The sequence below is a fragment of the Typopeltis vanoorti genome, chromosome 14 (genome assembly GCF_054136105.1).
Source record: "Typopeltis vanoorti isolate ZY-2024b chromosome 14, IOZ_Tvanoo_1.0, whole genome shotgun sequence".
NCBI classification, from domain to species: Eukaryota; Metazoa; Arthropoda; class Arachnida; order Uropygi; family Thelyphonidae; genus Typopeltis; species Typopeltis vanoorti.
This window is the reverse complement of record NC_143562.1, coordinates 42,071,600-42,094,698: the sequence shown is the minus strand read 5'-3', so window position 1 is coordinate 42,094,698 and position 23,099 is coordinate 42,071,600. Positions and strand designations below refer to the sequence as shown.

Genomic DNA, 23,099 nt, shown 5'->3' with positions numbered 1-23,099 from the left:
GGTCAGCAATAAAAAGACAAAGACAATGAAAATAGGCAGAATCATTGAAAATGTCAACTGTGTTGTGAATGGAGAACCTGTGGAACAAGTAAAACATTTCAGCTACTTAGGTACGATTTTTACTGAAGATGGTAAATTAAATATAGAAATAGACAACAGAATCAGCAAAGCTGGTATGGTGGGAAGTCAATTGAATAAATTCATATGGAATAAGAGAGAAATTAGTCGGAACACTAAATTAGCTGTATACAAGACAGTGTTCAAACCAGTTTTAACTTATGGATCTGAGAGCTGGGTTAGAAGTAAAACACTTGACCAAAGACTAGAGACCGCAGATATGAGAGTCCTGAGAAAGATTAGAGGCGTGAACAGATGGCATCAATGGCAATATCATATTAAAAATGAGGATATTAGGAAAGAACTTGACATTGTCAGCATCCAAGAATGTGTTAGCAGAGCTAATCTCAGGTGGTATGGTCACTTAAATAGAATGGGAGAGGAAAGATTAGCAAAACAAGTGTTCTCTGCCAGGTTGGCAGGAAAACGACCCAGAGGAAGACCAAGATATAGGTGGATTGATACGGTACAAAGTGCCTTTGAAGATAGAAATATAAGATCTGATAATATTGGAATCTTGACAAGCAATAGACTGATTTGGAGGAAAATTGTAGATAGGACGTTAGTAATGATGTAAATTTTTCATGTAGTACTGTCATATCCTGTATACCCCTTGAGGGTACATGGCAGGAATTTGATGATGATGATGATGACACATACCAGAATTAAAGCATACAAATGAATTAGTAAGATGACTATTTATCGATGGGAGTGAATCCTGGACCATCTAAAAACAAGACGAACAACAGCTTGCATCAAGTGAAATAAAATTAATGAGAAGTAATAGAATATGTTACTGAACTGGATGAAAAACAAACATATAATGAATAAACTAAATAATGATATAGTACAGTAGAGTAAATACAAGCCAGCAGATTCGATTTAATTGGGGCAGCTATTTTATTGGGACAAGTCTGGAAAAACTAAATGAGAATATAACAAGAATTTGCTTCATTTATTTGGGCCACAATGCCATTTAATTGGGTCAGCCAGCGATCTCTAATACATGGAGTATTAGAATAATTATGTAATTTTGATTCAAAAATTTAGTGATAACACCTACATTACTAACAAAATAGGGCTATTTTATCATGTCACAGTGGATGGTTCCTGTGTTATAAACATGCAAAACTGTTTAGATCAATGAAAGCAACAGACTGTTATGCTGTACAAATGTCAGGAACTGATAAAAAAAAGCTTTTTAGTTATTGGAAAAAAGGGATGAGAATGGATTTACTAGTTTTCAGTACCATGTGAACAAAAATGTGTGGATGATATCTCAATTCTTGAAGACTTGACTAATGAGTTGGGACAGATAATTACAATAGAAATCAAGGAAAATTTACTGGTTCTTGACAACTGGTGCAAAAGGTTAATCTTTTAGAAGAAATACAGTTTATGACCAATAGTTGGGATGGGGGAGGGGAATTACAAACTCTACAGGCTACATATGCTTGGTCAATTCTTACAATGCCATTAATTGCCAAGAACTGCATATGCGTTTAATATGTACATAAATGAAATAATTTTTTTAACTTTATCTATGAGTAAGTAATTCTGATATGCAATAAAAGAAAAACACTGCCTAAACTTGCATTTTGTCTTATGCACATACCTCTTTTAAACTCTTGATGTGCAACTTTATTTAACTGGGCTAAATTATGCTATTCCTGATGTGGCCCTAGTAATCAGAATCCAGTGAAAAGCACATTTGGCTACTTGGCTTGGATATGCTCCACATTTTCTTAACATATCTAAACAATCAACACCTCAGTATCCAGTTTACCTTAGAAAAAAAAAACAACAGTCTCCCATTCCTCGACTCTGATTACATGCCAGCCTGATGAATCCCTGGCATTCTCCATTTACAGAAAACCACACATACAGGTAGATACATCACCAGCTGTCACACCACCACCCCCTCCCAACAATATGAATTATAAAAACTCTATATAACAGGTCAAAATTAATCAGTTCTGATAACAGTGACCTTAAGTACTGAACTTGACCATATTCTCAACAGTTTCTTAGTCCAGCACTTCCCAAACTGTGGGCCACGGTTCCCTTGGGGACTGTAAGTTTTGCTGAGGGGACCGTGAAATAATGAAAATAAATTTAAAATATTTTAAGACTAAGTAGATTTTTTTTAATCTTAAAAGAAACATTAATTAATATTATTTCTTTTTTGTTCTTTTTTTATATTTTAATGGAAAAAATTACACATTAGTGTTGGTTCACAAATTTTGCTTCTTGCGTATTTCGGCGATTAATGAATATTAGTAAATATATGCTTATTCATACAAGTTTCATTTCAAAGGTATTTATAAGAAACACAAAAAAGATTACAAATGCAAAATCTTGAATATAAATTATATTGAATATAAATACAATAAATATTATAATAATATGTCTATATTATGTTTTTTATTTTTGATGGGGACCATGAAATATTTTAATTTTTCCAAAGGGGGCCTTGGCATCCATAAGTTTGGGAAGCACTGTCTTAGTCAATGGCTATAATCCCCAAAAAATCCAAAAAAATATTAAAACCCTGTAACTGCAATCCCCCCCCCCCCTTCAGACTAGAAATTACTCAAGATCTATCACCATTCCATATATCAGGAGCACATCGGAAAAATTAACAAAAATCTTAAGGAAATATAAGCTTACTACTTACAGACCACATTAAAAATTGACATCCCTTATCCAATCCACCAAAAACCAGTCACATTCCCTAGACCTACCAGGTCTAGGGAATATTGGCTGTCCTACTACACCAGGACAGCCAATATCAGAACACAAGGACTACATCTGGTTCCACCATTACAGTCACTCAGGACTTGCTAACCATGTTTTGGACACCCACCATGTGATATGCTGGAAGAAGGCAACTAACTCTATTACACCATTAGCAAATACAAATATAAGAGGCTATTCCTTGAATCACCAGCTGTCAAATCTGCCTCAGTCCTGAGAAATTTTTCAAACCTCAACAAATTTGGGTGCACGAGACTACCCAAATTTGTGAAGCACTTATCTTCAGATCTTCAGCACAACGGTCAAGACCATCCAATCAACGCCCCCAGTCAAGTCCTAATGGGAGCACCATTTAGGACTCTAGGCCCAACCTTGATTGCCTTTCTTCAGCCTCATTCACCTAGAATTACTGCCTGCATGAACATATTGTTTTTGTGATTCCTGAATGATGATGATGGTAATGTAACATTACCAACATATAGGAAAGTATTAATTAAAGTTATTGTAATTAATATTTTAGTACACATTGTTATTTCTTGAAAAATAATAGTTATTAGTAAGATCTCACCTGTTTTTGTCTTCTTTGTCTCAGCAATGCCAATTATGTCGTGTGGTACTTTTTCAATTGTTCTGCAAGTTAGATTTCCTTTCCATTAATACTCCTTATATTGATAGTTCGTATCTTCAGTTCTTATGATGTTGAGTTTATTCTTCTTCTTCTAGATGTTGAGATGGAGCTTGTTCCAGTAGCTGACTTTTCACTGTTCACCCTGGTTCACTGACGAAAACACCAGGGGCTTTATTTAACCAGGCAAGACCCCAGCCAGCATGAAATCTCATCATGTTGTACCACCATATGCATTTGTTTAAGCAAGTAGAGAGTAAAATTTGATCAGCGAAGTCCCAAATTGCTAGCCCATCCTTGTTCGTTTAGTACTTAATAGATACCTACTAATAGGGTGCACCACTTGAACAGAATTGGACATTAGGTCAGAAGTTCCAATTTTCAACACATTTCTGAAAGGCAATGTGGAGGTCTCCTCCCAGTTATTTAGCTTTGACCCTTAAGTGACCTCTAAAAATTACAATGATGTGCCTATTTCTTAGTTACAAAGCATCTTTCCAAAATACTATGATTAGTTATCCACATTAGAAATAAATTAAAAACATTGTTCACTTTATTTTTAAAATGTCTCTGACAATGAAACCATTCTGCACTTAGATACTGCCATCTTATTTATTAATATTTCTTTACAAGATGAACTTGAAATTTTAAAACACAAATGTCCTTCTGGTGTTCACTAGCATGCATGATATCTTATGGGGGGGGAATATTATATATATATATATATAAGGGAATGTAAAGAGGAGGTCTATTTCTCTAAAATGAAGAACAGTTATTCAGTAGCATCTTTTCTCAACCTTGTTACTGGCTTAGATTTATGGATAATGTATTTGTTGTCACCATAGCTCAGTCTGATGATGATGTTCTTTGGTCATAAAGAACTTGTTTCTAGTATGAATCCCACATATTTTATAAGAGCTCTGGATTGAAGGCAAGCTAGTCAGTGTTGTACAAAGGTGGCAGGGATTTTAATTCCAAAATGATTTTACATCATTTTGAATATTTGTTGCTACTCTGTTTTGAACTACTGCAGTAGCAACTAAGGCTATGAAGTCATTGTGTCGTATACATTAACTGCATATGTCCTCTTTGAGCAAGCCAGCATGTTTGCAATAAAAATTTAGACATTTCTAACAAATATTAAATTCTTCAAAGTAAATGGAATAATAAGAGAAAAAACAACAAAACTAAGAATGTATAATATTTTATTAAAACCCATAATTATATGATAGTAAAGCATTGACAATAGGTTAAAGAGATAAAAAAAAAATCATAGTAGCAGAAATGAAATATATGATAAGAACAGCAAGTTACACAAGACTACATAAAGAGAGAAAAATGAAGACAATGGAAAGAGCATCTAGAATGGACAGAATATCCAGGAAAATGATGACCTACAAACTAAAGGGCAGAAGAAATAAATACAGACTGATGAAATGCTGGGATGAGACTGAAATAGGCCACCTGGCTTAGATTCGTGAAAGAAGGAAGAAGCATGTTTGCAAAGTTTTATTCATACAGGAGACTATGCAAACTCAATATGTATAGTCTATTATGTAGATAAGAAACTCATAACATTAATTAGGTTTCACATGAAGTTGCCTAAATTCAGCAACAATGTTAAAAGAGAGATAAGTATTTGCCAGGTTGTCCTCTGAACTGAATAATGTAATTAATGATTTTGTGGATGAAATCAATAATACACACCTCTATATAAATAGTTTACCACCAAAAAAGAATCTAATAATTCATTACCTTCATATGAAATTCCTGACATGTAACCTCAAGGGGTGAACAGAATAGTATTGCATGTAAAGTTTGTTATTACCAACTTCCTATCAACAATTTTCATCCAAATTAGTCTGTTATCTGCCAGGACTCTAATATTGTCACCTCTTATATATCAGTCTTTTAAAGCAATTCTAACTGCATCAATCCACCCACATCTTAAGCAAAGATGTGGTTGGACTGATGCAATTAATACTTCCTCTGGGTTTTTTTTGTGCCATTTTGGCAAACACCTGCTTTGTTAATCTTTTCTCTTCCATTCTGTTTAAGCAACCATACCACCTGATATCAGCTCTGCATATGTGCACACAACCACATTCCTGAATGCTAACAATATCAAGTTCCATAAGTCAAAGATGCCAGGAAATTATATTCTTGGTTTCATCCTTTATCCAAGTGTAAGCAAGCAGAGATTGCACATGAAGTGACTTAGCATCCTATAGTGAAAGGCACATATCCTTACAGACATGTATAACACTATGCATTATGGGGGCAAGACCCAGAAGAGATACCAAGGTTGAAGTAAAGCAGAAGTAATATATTTTCCATATACAAATAGTCAAAAGGTGTCACACCTTATTACTAAAATACTTTGGATTAGAGCTGGTTGTTGAAAGATTTTTTTCACTTGGTTATACTGTAAGTTAAAGATGCCAAGAAATTATATTCTTGGTTTCATCCCTTATCCAAGTGTAAGCAAACATGTATATGGGAAATATATGATTTCTACATTACTGCAACCTTGGTATCTCTTGGTATTGTGGTCACTAATGAGACCTCAATAAAGGTTGAGGTCTGACCAGTCTGACTAGTGATCCTTCCCATACTGCATAGCATTAAACATGTCTGTAAGGATAAGTGTCTTGCACATATTCTTATATCCCTTGATGAAGTCATTGGCCTCTAAACACAAGTAGCCCAGTCGCGAAGTTACTTCACATGCAAACTTTGTTTGCTTACACTTGGATAAAAGATGAAACCAAGAATATAATTTCTTAGCATCTTTACTTATAGTATAACCATGTGAAGAAACTTTCAACAATGTCAAGTTCCTTCCTAATATCTTCATTTTTAATACTGGGTCATTTTTAATATGATTCTGCCATTGTTAATCATATTAAAAAAGACCCAGGTCTCAGATTCATAAGTTAAAACTGACTTGAACACTTTTGTATACTTCTAGTTTAGTGTTCTCTCTTATTCTGAAATTTATTCAGCTGACTCCCACCATACCTCAACTACTATTTCCATATTTAATTTGCTACCTTCATTAAAAAATTGTCTAAATAGTTGAAATGTTCTATAGGTTCTCCATTCAGAACAGCTGAAGTTTCCTATATTCCTACCCATATTCATTTTTTTGGTCTTTTATTGCTAATTTTCATGCCACATTTGTTACAGCAGCTGTCCAATTTAGTTAAGGAATCTTGCAAACTTATATCCAATTTATTTGGGGGTATGACGTCAAGTGCATAAAGTAGAGCTAAGATCAACATGGATATCAGATTTAATTCCGCTTTCATTGATAATGTGATCTATAGCATGCACTCTTGTCTTATGCTTGATTTTACATTAACCTTCTGATACCTCTTTCAATTCTAACAGCTGACTTACAACTTAAATACAGAGTACGTATCTCAGTATAATGTACTATTCACATTATACAATTGAGGTTTTGAATAGCCTTTCTAAAGCTATTTGGAGATTTCCTATTGCCACATAGGAAATCTCCACATAGCCTTTTAAGAAAAATGCAGAGAATAGACTAGGATTCAGACCTAATGTCCACTCCTCACCTTCTTATGGTGCATCCTGTTAGTAGGTGGATAATGAACAAATGAGAACTGGCTAGCAATTGAGGTTTAGCTGAACAAATTGTATTCTGTACTGGCTTTAATCAAAAGACAATGATGGTACAAGATAATTCATTAACAGACTGTTTAGCTAATTATGAGAAAAAGCTAACTGATAAGGCAAAGGAACCCTAATATTTTCTGATGGGCTCTCAGCTATTCTTTTCACAGAAAAACTGCCTTGAGAAGAGGACATTTATAAGTGTTTCCACCACTCTATATCTGATGCTTGGTATCATCAAACTGATTCAGCAAGTGAATGCAATCTATTCTACAGTTTCTTATAATACTATAATGAATTAATAATGACAAATTGCATCCCCCAAACCAGCTTCTTCAAACAACGTTTATCACATAACTATCTCGTATGTGAAACGAATCTAAGAGAAGATTCTTCATACATTCGAGATGAACATCTTTATCAAACTGAGCTATGATGACAACAAATACATTGTCCATGATATAATAGTATGGAGGAAGTAACTGTTCTACTTTCTTTTCTCTGGTTCAAAATTTGCCTTATTTTTTCAACTTAGTAAGAACAAGATCCACTCATGGTTTCATCTACATTCCTTATTCATAATATTTATTATGGAAAAGAAGATGTAGAAAGAAACTGATTATTCTGCAGAAATAAGGAAAGAATCTTCACACAATACTGATTTTATCAGCATGGAAAATCAGGACTTGAAAATCATGTACCAAGCGACAGCCCACATGAAGACTGGAAACACAGGATCCTATTACATTATATTTAAATGTTTATTTAAACATTTAAATATAATGTATCCCTGTATCAACTCAAACTACATAAGAATAATTCAATGCCTGTCTCAATAATGTCAAAGTGGTCATCCACAATAAACATTTTTATATGAACTTCAAAATACATAAATTGCAGATACTAAAATCACATAATACTTTAGAAGGTAAAAAGGAAAGCCTACCTTTTTCCTACTATCATCTTTTCTATCAAAAGCACATCTCTGTTTACACTGCTCACACGTAAGAGGTGGGCCGTATTTCTTTTCTGAATTAGTGCACCTCTGGCATTTACTTCCAATGAATGCTGCTATAATGTTGCAATACTCACAGGCAGCAGGCTGTTTAAAAAAATGTACATTATTAGATGCCAATAGTTTACTTTATTATGAACACAATATTCTCAAGTATGCAGAATCAATAAATTTCCGGGAAAGCAATTCTTAATGAAGAAAGTAAAAGTCTGTAAGCTTATCTTCAGACTGAATATTAATAGTGGATAATAACTGCAACCTTTAAGTTTGTTGTTCGTTCAGATGGCTGAGGAAGGTATTTAAGGTTTGCAGCTATGTGGCCAGATAACAAAAACATTACCAATGTATCTAAGCCAAAGAGCACATCACTCAAAAGCCATATAAAACTTAGCAATTGGAGAGAGAGAGAGAGAGAATAGTGGTGAGCCCATGGCTGTACCTTCTTTTTTGCAGGCAAAAATTATTTTGCCACACGAAGTAACTGGAATGTAGTACATGAGCAAGGAGAGCCATAATATCAGGCAGAAATTTGTTCTGTAAGAAAAGAATTGTGTCACACTGAACAAACAACATGAACATATACAATTTACTATTGAAATTGAAAATCAAAACTCACTTCCCTTCCTGGATACACTGGTCGCACGTCTTACCTCAGGCAGTCTATCCTTCACCATCTACTACAAGCCTACACATACTGGCCAATATATACATTAAATCTTGTCACCATTCTTCGCAAAAACTTGGAGTGATTAACAAACTCAAAAACAGAGCTATAACAATTTGCTTTAATGAACAATTTGTAATACTTGTTTAAACAAGAATTACAAATTATTAGCAGCATTTATAAACAATGGGTACAGCACATCAATAAAGTTCATCAAAAAATGCAAATAATATAGATTACAGTACAACCATAGCTATCCCATATATTAAAGGGTTATCAGATAAAATAAACAGCATTCTACACTATTACAATCTCAAAATTAATCACCTATAAAATTAAAAAAAAAAAACATATTCAACTCCTCCAAGGATCCTCCCTACCTCTTGTCCCATCCTGGGGTATACCATATCAATTAGACCTGTTTTTTTTTTTAATGTGGTTACTACTCACGAAAGGTTATTACTAAACTTGTAGTATGTTTGTACCGTGGGTGGGCTCGGGATTTTTTTTTTTTTTAATCAATTTCATATATTTTTTGTAATTTTTAATTTATTTCTATATAGAGTGGAAGTCCTGCTCTAGAGACCAAACATGGAACTTTTTCATCCACTTCAAGCAGAGCAGTGGTCTCACACCGGGGTATGAGGTAAGTTGGGTGGAAGATGAAATTCATCTTCCACTCAACTTACCTCATACTGACAAAACTGGATGCACAATTCTTATCCATAAAAAAAAAAATACAAACAACACATTAAATTAACAATTTTGGTTTACCAAAATTGTTAATTTTGGTAAACCAAAGGCCTCTCAGTTCCAGTTCTCCAGCAAACCATTACTTTATAACTCTAAGCAATAATTTCAGCTATTATAGACCCCATCTATACTGTTTTGTTCTAATTAATGTGAGAACATGTTGCTCTCTAGCTTAATATATCTCGTAATGATTCATTCCTTACCTCATACAAAAACCTGGTATAAACACAAATTTAAAACCTGTGAAATTTTGATCAACCATTCTAATCTTAACAATAATGGTGGCATAAAAATTCCAAGAATTTTGATGGCACATATTCAGCCCACTTAAGTTCAAGTTCTCCAGTAAACCATTACTTTATAACTCTAAGCAATAATTTCAGCTATTATAGACCCCATCTATACTGTTTTGTTCTAATTAATGCAAGAGCATGTTGCTCTCTAGCTTAATATAGCTCGTAATGATTTGTAACCAAATAGATAACAACAACAACAGGACTCTGGATTTGATGTAGTAAGGTCCCCCCCCCCCCCCCACAAACAGTAGTCAGGCCAGTAGTGTTAACGGTTGACCAAAATTACTGTGACTTTAGTGATTACTCCAAATGACCTTGATACGAAGGTCAAAATATCAAAAGTGGTTGTTTTGATTTATTAAAATGGAGTTTTACTATAACACGATAGTAATTTCCATCATTTTTAATAATGAATCTCAAGTTTTTGATGAACGTGCTTAAGGGTCAAAGCTGTATAATCAGCAACAGCAACAATACATCCATAATGTTCCAAGGTAGACAGACTAACTGCATGTTCTGTATCTACCTTTCAACTTACATATTTTATCTCATACATTATTTAAATTAAGGGGATGTTAAATCCCACATAGTTTTAAAACCGAATAAGAAACTCAAAGATTGGAATCAGAGAGTTTCTTGCCGAATATAGTAAACTATAAAGTATCGGCGGCACTAGCGTTAGCAAATGCAAGTGATCCTAGTACGTAGTACAATACTGGACGACTCGTTGCAAAGGTGGGGGAAATTCAGATTAGCTAGTTACTTAAATATAAAGAGCTTATTAGCTCTTTATATTTAAGTAACTTAATGGTTGCACCTGTTTGGATAACTCGTTCGCAGAGTATATAAGTTCTTTTCGCTATACACTTTGGTATTAGGTCTAGCTACTCATTGATGAAGCCTCAAAAAAGGCTGAAACCGGTCTGGGTAGTGACCTCCCTCCATAATGTAATAACAGCATACATTTCCTAGGAAATGTGTTTTTACATTATTGAAAATACCTAAGAATAGCGATCTGGACTTCCCCCACCTTTGCAACGAGTCGTCCGGTATTGTATTACGTACTAGGATCACTTGCATTTGCTAACGCTAGTGTCGCGAATACTTTATAGTTTACTATATTCGGCAAGAAACTCTCTGATTCCAATCTTTGAGTTTCTTATTCGGTTTTAAAACTATGTGGGATTTAATATCCCCTTAATTTAAGTAATGTTTTCATTGCCGAAATGAAGCTTATTAGCTCTTTATATTTAAGTAACTTAATGGTTGCACCTGTTTGGATAACTCGTTCGCAGAGTATATAAGTTCTTTTCGCTATACACTTTGGTATTAGGTCTAGCTACTCACTGATGAAGCCTCAAAAAAGGCTGAAACCGGTCTGGGTAGTGACCTCCCTCCATAATGTAATAACAGCATACATTTCCTAGGAAATGTGTTTTTACATTATGGAAAATACCTAAGAATAACGATCTGAACTTCCCCCACCTTTGCAACGAGTCGTCCGGTATTGTACTACGTACTAGGATCACTTGCATTTGCTAACGCTAGTGTCGCCGATACTTTATAGTTTACTATATTCGGCAAGAAACTCTCTGATTCCAATCTTTGAGTTTCTTATTCGGTTTTAAAACTATGTGGGATTTAATATCCCCTTAATTTAAGTAATGTTTTCATTGCCGAAATGAAGCTTATTAGCTCTTTATATTTAAGTTATCTCATACAATTTTAGATTGTTTGATTAATCTATTGTAAACTGGATCCAGGATTTTTTTTTTTTTTTTGACTCTAACATCTCATATAACACACATTGGCCAAAGCACGTTTAAATGCTATTAAGTTTGTTATTGTTGTAGAGTATCTAAGAAATATGTCCCATGCTCTATCCTGATCTTTTTTAGATGCTTGGTACTCTGAGTTCCACCAAAGGGAGTGGAAATCGCGATGATGTTTCTGGAGTTGCTGCACAGACAATACAATCTGCTACATACTTCACTGATAGGTGTTTGGCTGACTTTAGTTTAATTTAATTTACTTTAATTACTTTAAGTTAATTTAGTATTAAATTTTGCAAGATAGGAAAATGTATTTCCATCAGCCTGGTCCATTTTCCACACTGGTATCTGTGGATATGGTTCCTGTGGAGACATAGTGCTAATAACAGGGAAATGATCAATTCTGTATAAGTTTTCTTCAACATCCTATGTGCACAGTGTAAAAATGGCGCTGAAGCAGACTGTAAAATCAACTGCAGAATAAGAGCAGTTAGGCATATGGAAGAAAGTACTGAATTTATTAATATAGGATAGGTCATGGTTGTCAAGCATTCACTCAATATGACCTCATCTATTAATGTTGGCACTACCCCACAGTGTTATATCTATTAAAATCACCCATTAGGTGATTTTAATAGATATAACAGTACGGAGTATATAAGGAGTACGGGCTGAGGCAATTGCAATATAAGATTATCAAGTTCCATTTCATTTAATTCATAACTTGATAGTAAATATATTGAACATATCGTGATAAGAAATCCCACAGATATGCAAATAACTACTGCTTCTAGAGCAGTATTAATCTGGACATAATGGAAAGGAGTATGACTGTCCACGAGAATAGTTACTCCACCATAAACAGAACCTTCTGTCCCTGCATACAAAAGTGATATTGCTGAAGGTAGGGTCCTCATGGGTTTTAAATGTTTCCTGTAGATAGAAACAAAAAGGTTTGTTTCTACAACAGGTACTTGATATCAATGATATTCTGGCAAAACCCGCAACAGTTCCATTGTAAAAAATTTTCCTATTGTTTAGGCTTCATAGACATGTCTGATTTCTGGGAGGTGCTTATCAGGTTTATATTTCTTATTAGATTTTAGGAAGTATGGGTGACCTGAGGTCATCTCTTCCTCTGGAAAACTATCCAATACATCATCAGGTGTGTCAGGATCACTGGGGTAAGTTAAAGTTAACTTTCAGTGGATACTAAAGCAAATATTTTTTTCTGTGGGATGGACGGCTTGGTAGTTTTTCTTTAGGTGATGCTCTTGCCATAATTTTTTTTCACAAGTGGATTCTCACCAAATGGAACTATTTTTGGAGTTTTTTCTGGAGTTAGACCATACATTGTGTGATTGATGTGTTCAATAGAGAAGCTGTCATGATCATAAAGTTCAAGTATGGGGGGAAATCATCAGATGGTGAAATAGACATACAAGTTTGCTGTTTGAAATTTTTATAACTGCTACCTTCTCAGCATAAGAGGATAGCAGAGCAAGTGCGAATAATACTAAGTGGCTAAAACACCATGCAAATAAGTGGCTAACTTCTTTTATGCATCCTCATCTTTCCACTTCTGACATGCATGGGAGTATGCTGTATGATCTCCCTGACAGTTTACGAATTGAGCTTTTTTTTTTTTTTTTGCATAGCAAGATACTATCATATCCTGTACACCCCTTGAGGGTACATGGCAGGAATTTGATGATGCATAGCAAGATATGCTCTTTATTATCACGATGGCCACATGTAGCAGAGTCACGACAGTTTGGACACATTTCTGGCATTTGAAGCATCTTGGTGGATTAGGGATGTACAGTGTAACAGGATAATTGAGATATCCTGCTTTTACAGTTGTTGGAGGCTTAGGAGTATTCAAATGTAAGGATGATGTTTCTGGGTGGAACTAGGTGACTATTTCCATTAATCAGGATATGCTTCATACCTGTCATCCCCCGATCCTTCAGCAATGAACATCTCATCACGAACGTCAAGGAAATACCTCCTCTACAGGAATTGAGGTGTAACTGTTATTGGTATTCCTTCCATTGAGATTGGTCTGAGTAGTTCTTTTGAATGTTTTTGACATGATGTTTCTACAAGGATATCACCTGAATGTGGTTTCTTAACTGTTTTGGGAGAACCTACCTGTCCTAAACCCGTCTGAATAAAGAAGGGCGACATTTTGCTTACTGGTTTTTCACCTGTTGCACAGCTGATTAGAAAAACTGGTACATTTATACTGATATCATGTCTTTCTGTTATCAAAAAGCGTATTAATAGTACTGTTGGTTGGATGAGACTTTGTTAAGGCACCCTGAAACAATTGAGGATGAAGACTTCATACTCAAGTGGTTTTTTGACTACCAGGATCCCTCATTACAGATATCCATGGGTCACACTACATGGCAAATCTGGCAGCAAGGGTTTGGATCCTAGTGATGTTGGTCTGGAAAGATAGGATAGTAAAAAAGACTCAAGAGAAGTAGAGCAAAGAATATGTGAAGAAAAGTAAAGGAAAAGAGAAAGGATGCAAAGGTCCAGTATCATCACTGGGAGGTCTCCTCCACCATGAAGAGGTGCCTCAAGTAGATGGGAATTGGCTTAAATACTATCTTCTATATTGCTAGTTTATTGTTTTGGCTAATTTCTCTCTTATTCCATACAAATTTATTCAACTGACTCCCATAATACCTGCTTTGCATATTTTATTGTCTCTTTCCAAATTTAATTTGCCATCTTCAATAACAATTATGCCAAAACAGCTGAAATGTTTCACTTGTTCTATAAGTTCTCCATTCAGGATGCAGTTGATGTTTTCAATGTTTCCACTTATTTTCATTGTCTTTGTCTTTTTATTGCTGATTTTCATACCAAACATATTGCAGAAGTTATTCAGTTTAGTCAGGAAATCCTACACATTTGTAATGGATTTATTTAAGAGTATTACCATCGTCTGCATAAGGTAAAGAGCTGAGATTAACATCTCCAATTTTGATATCAGATTTAATACCACTTTTCTTCATAATATGATCCACATAGATGATGAATAACAGTGGAGATAACATACACCCTGTTGCACACCTGACTTAACATCAAACCATATTCCTATACCTCCTTCAACTCTAACTGCTGACTTATAACTTAAATACAGGCTGTGTATTGCTTGGTATAGAGTACCATTTACACCATAATACTGCAGAGTTTTGAACAGCTTTTCTCTTGGCACCCTTGCCATCATGCATTTTCCAGACCTACAAAACTTAAATATAGATCCTTGTAATACTCTCGTGGTTTTTCAAGTGAAAATCTGAACCTTAACACCTCTATTTAGCCTTATTAATTTGGAGAACAAGCTGGGTTCAGGCTAAATAGAGGTATTAAGGGTCAGATTTTCACTTGAAAGACAATTAGTTGAAAAAATCACGGCAGTATAAGGGAAGGTCATATACTGATGCTATATTTGTTATAAAGCAATAATAAAAAAGTAACAGAATACAAATCAATATTTATTTATTTCAGTGTCTTAAATTCATCCTGTAATCTGATTTAACAGAAAATCAGATTACAGGATGTCCCAAAAGTACCAGCATTGAGAAATATACCACTAAGTTATCAAAACAATCAAAGATATACAAGGGTGGTCTGAAAAGTTCTCGATCTCAACTACAGACGGCAACACTATCAGCAAGATTTTTTTTTTCTAAGTTGGTACATCTGTCATAAGCATCCATGAAAATTTGCAAGTCATTCTATCAAGTAGTTTGTTTTATACAGCTATCTGAAGCAAAAGTGTTGTCTGTATCCTTTGAAATCGATAAAATTGAGTATCATGCACTTATAAAATTCTTTGTAAAAGAAGGTTTAACGCCAAAAGAATTTCGTTTGAAGTTCATAAGTTTATGGGCACTCTTCTCCTTCATTTTCGACAATTAAGAAATGGGCTGCCAAGTTCAAATGTGGCGTACCAGGCTTGAAGATGATCACGTGAATGACAGTCAAAAAGTGTAAGAACACCAGAAATCACTGATCAAGTGCATGATATGGTATTGGATGACCAGCGAGTCAAAGTGCATGAAATTTCTGAGACTATAGGCATTTCAAAAGAACGTATAGGATATGTTTTGCATGAAGAATTGTAAATGAAAAAACTTTGTGCAAGATGGGTGCCACGCTTGCTCACAGTAGATCAAAAACGCACTCACATGAAAATCTCTGAACAGGGATTGGAGCATTTTAACAAGAATAAAACTGATTTTGTGCATCGATTTATTACTATGGATGAGACTTGGATTCACCATTACACACCAGAATCCAAACAGCAGTCAAAACAGTGGACAGAAGCCAATTGTTCAGCACCAAAGAAGACAAAGTCGGTTCCATCAGCAGGAAAGGTCATGGCATCGGTGTTTTAGGATGCTAAAGGCATTTTGTTTATTAATTACTTGAAAAGGGTAAAACAATAACCAGGGAATATTATTAAAATCTTTTAACCAGACTAGATGAAAAAAATTCATGAGAAAAGACCCGGTTTGCAGAAGAAAAGAATCATCTTTCATCAGGACAATGCACCTGCCCGCAAAGGTGTTTTGGCAATGGGAAAATTAAGGGATCTGCACTATGAATTGTTGTAACATCCACCCTATTCCCCAGATTCGGTTCCCTCTGACTTCTATCTCTTCCCAAAACTAAAAATTCTTCCTCGTTGGTCAGCGTTTTTCTTCAAATCAAGAGGCTGATTTGAAGTCCATCCATGAGAACCACTACAGGGACGGAATAATGGCACTGGAGCATCGCTGGAATAAATGTATTAGTCTTAAGGGAGATTATGTTGAAAAATAAAAATAATTTTGAAATTATAAATTCGTTTTTTCGTTATTAAGCAGAGAACTTTTCAGACCACCCTTGTATACATAAAAAATTCCTATATTGAAAGTAATCAGACATGGCAATTTTTAACATGTTTATTCGAAATAATTATGGGCGAAATAAAAAAAGAATTTAAGAAATAGAAATTAAATGGAATAAAAATTCAAAAATGAAAATTTAAATATGGTTGGATATGCAGATGATGTAATATTACTTCATGAAGAAAATGAAAATGATTTCCAAAAGTATGAAGTATTTAAATTCCAACAGAGAAATCAAAAACAGTGGTAATTGCAAAAGAACTAATAAGATGCAAATTAAAACCAAATGGAAAAATACTGGTAATGAAACGAGTAATTAAATTTCAGTACCAGGAATAACTGACAGTGCAAATTTAACACAGAATGAAGTTAATGACTAATCCCTGAAGGGTAATAAAATATCAAAACGTCTATATTCAACTATATGGAAAAATAAAAATCTAACAAAAGAAACAAGTAAGAATAGCCAAGTATAAATCAGTAATTCAACCAATACTGATTTATGCATGCGAAATAAAAATAGAAACATCAAAAAATGTAAGAAATGAAAAGATTTATGAAGAATGTCAGTTATAATCCATAAACAAATGGATTAAAAAAAAAAAAAACAGAAGAGAATGAACCCAAAAAGAATAGATAAACTAGCAAGAGACTGAAAACCAAATACAAAAAGACCAAGAAAATGATAAATTTAGTGTAATCCTTTATCCAAGTGTAAGCAAACAAAGTTTGCACCTGAAGTATCTTCAGGATTGAGGCAACTCATGGTAAAGGTGGACCAAGCTCTCATCACTCCTTGTCTTAATATTCCCATAATGCAGAGCACATCTCCTTGCAGACATGTATAATGCTATGCATTAAGGGAAGGGTCACTACCCAGACCGGTTTTGACCTTTATTGAGGTCTTGTCAGTGGGAGCCAGACCCAGAGGTAGTTAGCACCTCTGGGTCTGGCTATACATGTCTGCAAGGAGATGTGCTTTGCATTATGGGAGATACTAAGACAAGAGTGATGAGAGCTTGGTTCACCTTTACCACAAGTTGTCTCAGTTCTGAAGATATTTCAGGCGCAAACTTTGTACTTTGTTTGCTTACACTTGGATAAATAAAGGATTAAACTAAATTTATTATAGTCTAACCACGTGGAAAAAAACTTCCAACATCTTTCTCTAAATCCAGAGTAATTTAATAATAAAGTGAGACACCTTTGGGCAACTCATATAAGTAAATATGACTTCTCTATTGCTTCCACCTCTGGGTCTGGCTCCCACTGACAAGACCTCAATAAAGGTCGAAACCGGTCTGGGTGGTGGCCCTTCCCTTAATGCATAGCATTATAAATGTCCACAAGGAGTGATGAGAGCTTGGTCCACCTTTACTATGGAGTTGTCTCAGTCCTGTAGATACTTCAGGTGAAAATTTTGTTTGCTTACACTTGGATGAAGGATTAAACTAAATTTATTATAGTCTAACCAAGTGGGAAAAAACTTCCAACACCAAGAAAATGATGAGCAGACTGCCTCGATTGAAGTGTAAATACAAGCTGAATCTTATAGAAAGGTTTGTTTATACTGCTGAAGTTTCCTTGAGAAACTTGCATCTCAATTTTGGGCAAATCTGGAATAGTTAATTCCTTAAATTGTTTTGTTCTCCATTTGAACAAAATGTATGTATGTGTGTGTGTGTGTGTGTGTGTGTGTTGGGGGGGGGGGGTTTGCATTCTGATGCTTCTAACATTCAGAAACCTGAGAAATTCAGCACAACTGAGATAAAATGAAGTAGAGGTTGTTCCTCTTCAGATACTTGTACTGTGAGCACTGGTCAATCATTTTTGCAAAATTTGAAATGTAGTTCTTCCTGACAACTTTCACATAACAGGACCAAAATGAAAGTCAGAACTCTTTAAGGATTAAGAAAAAAGAAAAATTCTCCACATGCACACACACACTGTTTCAATCACCGGAACAGTGATTTCAATCAGTTATTTGTTTTATCTATTTCATTTAAACAGTAGGGGAGGAGAAAGCGATATCATTAAAAAAAAATCAGATATAGTAAGCCAAGCAATGAGAAAGCAAGAGGATTGATGCAATTCAGGTGGTTATGTGGCTTACATTAATTAATAATGGAAATTTTCTACTGAAATTCAAACAATACCATAACAATAATATCAGTAATTATTAAAAACTAATGTCAGTAGTGGTCAATTCCAAATTGCCAACCTACTATTTACCCAGTACTTGGCTCATTTTTATAGATGAGATGTTTTCACTATAATGAACTCATAAGGACCAGAAAAATGCTTTATTATACAGGCACACCATCAATTTTCAGGCAACAGAGTCTGGTACCTCCTTTAGTCAGGACAAAATTGCAAGAGCACACTTGAAATTCCTGTAACCAACTACTTCAATGGGCTGCCACAGATATATTTCATTTAATATATTATAATTAATGTGACTGAAGTGAAGGATGATTTCAGAGGTTCAAAGAAGAAGCACCATGCAATTTCTGTTCATAAAGTTTGTGGTGAAAAATGGTCTGCAACCCACTAAGGAGTTATCGAGTATGTAGATGAATTTGCAAAACTTACAGCTGACGAACACTTCGGTTACGAGCAGGTGTATAAGTTTGATGAAACTGCATTTATATTAGCAATGCACACTGCAAAGGATATTAACAGCAGAGGATAAAGAAAGGCCCATAGAATTTAGATAAACAAGGATACAAATACTGTCATAGGGTGCTCAAACGCAACAGGTATGTAGATATAATCCACTGGTAACAGTGAATCAAAATTCACCCTAATATATCTTGGAAATAAAAATGGCTAGGTTACCACTGAAATCATCTTAGAATGGTTCAAAAAAATCTGAAGCCTGAGCACACTGCACATCTCTAAACCTACTGGAAGACTGCAAAATTCTCATTCCTGACATAATAAAAATGTTTATTCAGTGTATTTACCACCAAACTGCACATCTATTATCCAAGACCAAGGAATAGTATGCACTGTGAAGGATAAGTATTGCTCAAAGGTACAAGTATCGACACAAAAGAAAAAAATACTGGCATAAGTTATGGCCTGTCTTCATGTTTGATAATTCTCCACATGAAACTATTAGCAATGACTTCACAGGATTTAATGTATCAAAGGAAAGGAGAAAAAAAGTTGTTCTCGAGTTGCATGCATATGCAGAAAGTTTGATCTGCTTCCAGGGATATAGCAGGCAGACTTATAATGAAGGAAATCTGACCGAGTGGATGAACACTGACATGAAACACCTGTTGTTCATCTCTATAATGACAAATTATATTGTTCTGAATGATGTATTTCATTTAATCATTTCAATCACATTTAATTTGTATTAAATATTTAAGTTTCTAGGTCCATGGTACTTTAGAGAGATAAAAGGTATAATTAGTGGGTTAGAGGCATACTGATGAATATTATTACATGACCTCAGTTAGTACTGCAAAATGACTAACTCGGCAAGGATCTGGAACCAAGAGTGCAAAAATCAGTGTTATATGTGTAGTGAAAAATTTGCTCCAGAAAATTTCTTTTAGAACAGAACATATGCCAAGTGACTTTGTGTGAGACATTTCAGTAGTTTGCTGTAGTGAATAATTTCATTATGACAGTATATATGTAAAGTTAATCAGTAATTCAACAAATCTATCTTCTTCTGAACAAAACAAAATAAACCAAAAATAAAGGAGGAAAATAAACTTCTATAACATTTAATAATCCTGTTCCATACATATTATAAAGATGGACTTTATTCTTTTGGGAGCTAATAAGATCATGATCTATGATTTGGTACATAGACTAAGCTCGTAAAAGTATGTGCATTTTGCTTTCATATTCAATTAAATTCATAATCACAGTTGCATTACCATTGTCTGCTTTAGTTATTAAAATATTGTTACACTGTATAGCTCTTTTAAAGCACTGATTTCTTTCTCTCTTTTTTTTTTTTTTTGCATATTGTTTTTAGGAGATTGGATTAGATTAGGCTACATCCAAACGAATGTTATTGGCTATAACTGACAGATCATACACCCTCTGTCCAAAAATAAACCGAACTTTTTGAAAATAGAAGAAACTAGTGCCACTGTTGTATCTTTTTGTTGTGTCAACTGTTTATGACATTTGTTTCATTAGAAGTCGAGCTATAGTGCCAAGAGTGACTGTATTTTGATGAATGGTCGGAAAATGAGTTTCAAACAGAGAGCTGCGATCGACTTTTGTGTTAAATTTAATCACAGTCAATCGTAAATGTTTTACCGAAATGCATCAAATGCTTCAAAAAGCATACGGTGCTGAATGCTTATCCTGTATTCAAGTTTACGAGTGGTTTAAGCGATTTCCAAGTGGTCGCTTGAGGACGACGAAAAGCCAGGCTGTTCAAAAACTGGACTGAGCGAATTTAACATCCAAAAAGTGCATGATTTCATCAAAGAAAACCCGAAATTGTCCGTGAGATTGATCGAAGATGAATTGGGGATTCCAAAATCAGCTGTGCACAACATTTTGACCGAGAGTTTGGGCCTTCATAAATTGAATTCATGATTTGTTCCCCATAAGTTGACAGACGACCAAAAAATGTATCGAATTGAACACTGCAAGGACCTCGTTAAAAACACTCATAAGGACTCACACTTTCTTGAAACAATCGTTACTGGTGACGAAACATCGTGTTTTGAGTATGAGCCCGAAACAAAGCACCAGAGTGCTGAGTGGAGACCACCAGAAGAGGGGGCATCCGAAAAAAAGTAGCTTGGAGAAGTCAAAAGTAAAGACAATGCTGATTCTCAAATCAGCATTATCTTTCTACAATTCCAAGGGCATTATCCACAAAGAATTCGTTCCGCCTGGCCAAACGGTCAATGGCAAGTTTTATCTTGAAGATGTACGGCATGAATATCATGATGCGGGCAGCTGGTCACTTTTGCACGATAACGCACCATCTCATCGTTCAAACATTGTGAAACAGTTTTTGAGCAAAAACCAAGTTTGTGTGTTGGATCACTCGCCGTATTCGCCTAATTTAGCACCCTGTGACTTCTTTCTCTTCCCCTGACTTCATTGCCGGTGAAAGGAAAGTGATACGACACCACTAAAAACATTCAAGCGGCAGTAACCATGACCCTCAACAGTATCCCAAAAACCGATATAAAAAATTCATTTAACGAATTAACTGATGCCAAATGCTGTATCGAAGCTGAGGGAGAGTATATTGATTGAAATAAATGATTTGAATAATTATAATTGGCCCATGTTTTATTTTCTATCAAAAGTTCAGTTTCTTTTTCAGTTTCTCTCATTCAACAGAAGCCATTATTGAAAAGTTATGTCTTCAACTTAATGTGCACACAGTTTCATCCATTAGAGCTATCGCTGATAAATAGACAATGATGCGATCTTGTTGTAATTGCAGTCATTCCATAGCACTTTGATGCTGGAAGATTTCAAACTCTCTGCCTCTTCTAGACACACTAGTCTTTTATCTTTTCATTATCTTTTTCTGTTTATAGAACACTTACAAGGAGATATTTGCACAAACTATCACCATCAGCGAACTAAAGCATATAGTAACTCATGGAGCCAGAGCTATCTGTTTCAATGACAATAATCTTACTACTAAACTCACTCACCTCACTTGCATCACACTTTTCAGCAAATGGCTCCTCTTCTGATTTTTTAACTCATCAACCAAAAATTCTAAGCCCTGATAATTGGTTTCTTTCTCAATGGTGAATTGCAGTTTTTAGTCATGGCATTCATTTTTTGTAGGAATGTTTATAGCTCAATTTTTGAGGACTGTTACATAGAAAATATATCATTGCATCAATATCAAAACTAGATTAAGAAAAAAAATAAGGGAAGGAAGAGGGAGATAGAACAGTCTATTCTATTTGCTCTAGATTTCTCTCTCTCTGTGTGTTATATGAAAAAACTGGCATCAATTACAAATCAAGCAGCTGGAATATAAGAAAGAAACTTTTGTGCTAAGAGCTCAAGTGCATCATATAAAAGAATGTTAATAAGTGCAAAGTGCAGTATGAAAACAATGCCTACTATGCTTTTTTCTCAGAACATAATTTATTTAACAATGACTTTTACATTGATTAATCCTCTATCTTTTGTTAGCATTGTCATTTTTAGCAAGATCTTCCTTCACATTATTCCTTATAAATTGTGCAACTGCAGAGTAAGATGCTGTAGGCTGACCATGTAGAAGTCTTTTCTCTGATGTCAAAGCTCTTCACAAACAGCTTGTTTCAGTTCCTCATCATCTGCAAAACGTTGCCCTCACTCAGAGTGCACCCTTCAGCGGGTCTAACAGATGAAAGCCAGATCCAGGCTGTGCAGAATAGGGAAGACCAGTCCAGTCAAATGTTACAATTGCATCCATTGTGCACCAATTGGAGTGAGACTGGGGAGATGTCATAGAGACAGAGGACCACATTTATATTTCTAGCAGGCCACATATGCTGTACTGAATTACCCATGGTACCTCTCTTTGTATATGCATC

General features: G+C 34.9%; 1 protein-coding gene across 1 annotated transcript in view; it reads right to left on the bottom strand.

Annotated features, from left to right (window-relative positions):
* The window catches only part of LOC150099403 (protein FAM76A-like), a 78,742-nt gene that overhangs the window by 19,972 nt on the left and 35,671 nt on the right, over nucleotides 1-23,099 (bottom strand). The window contains exon 4 of the mRNA XM_090403924.1: nucleotides 8,088-8,243. Within this exon, the coding sequence (XP_090260050.1) occupies nucleotides 8,088-8,243 (156 nt within the window). The remainder of the gene's footprint in view (nucleotides 1-8,087; nucleotides 8,244-23,099) is intronic.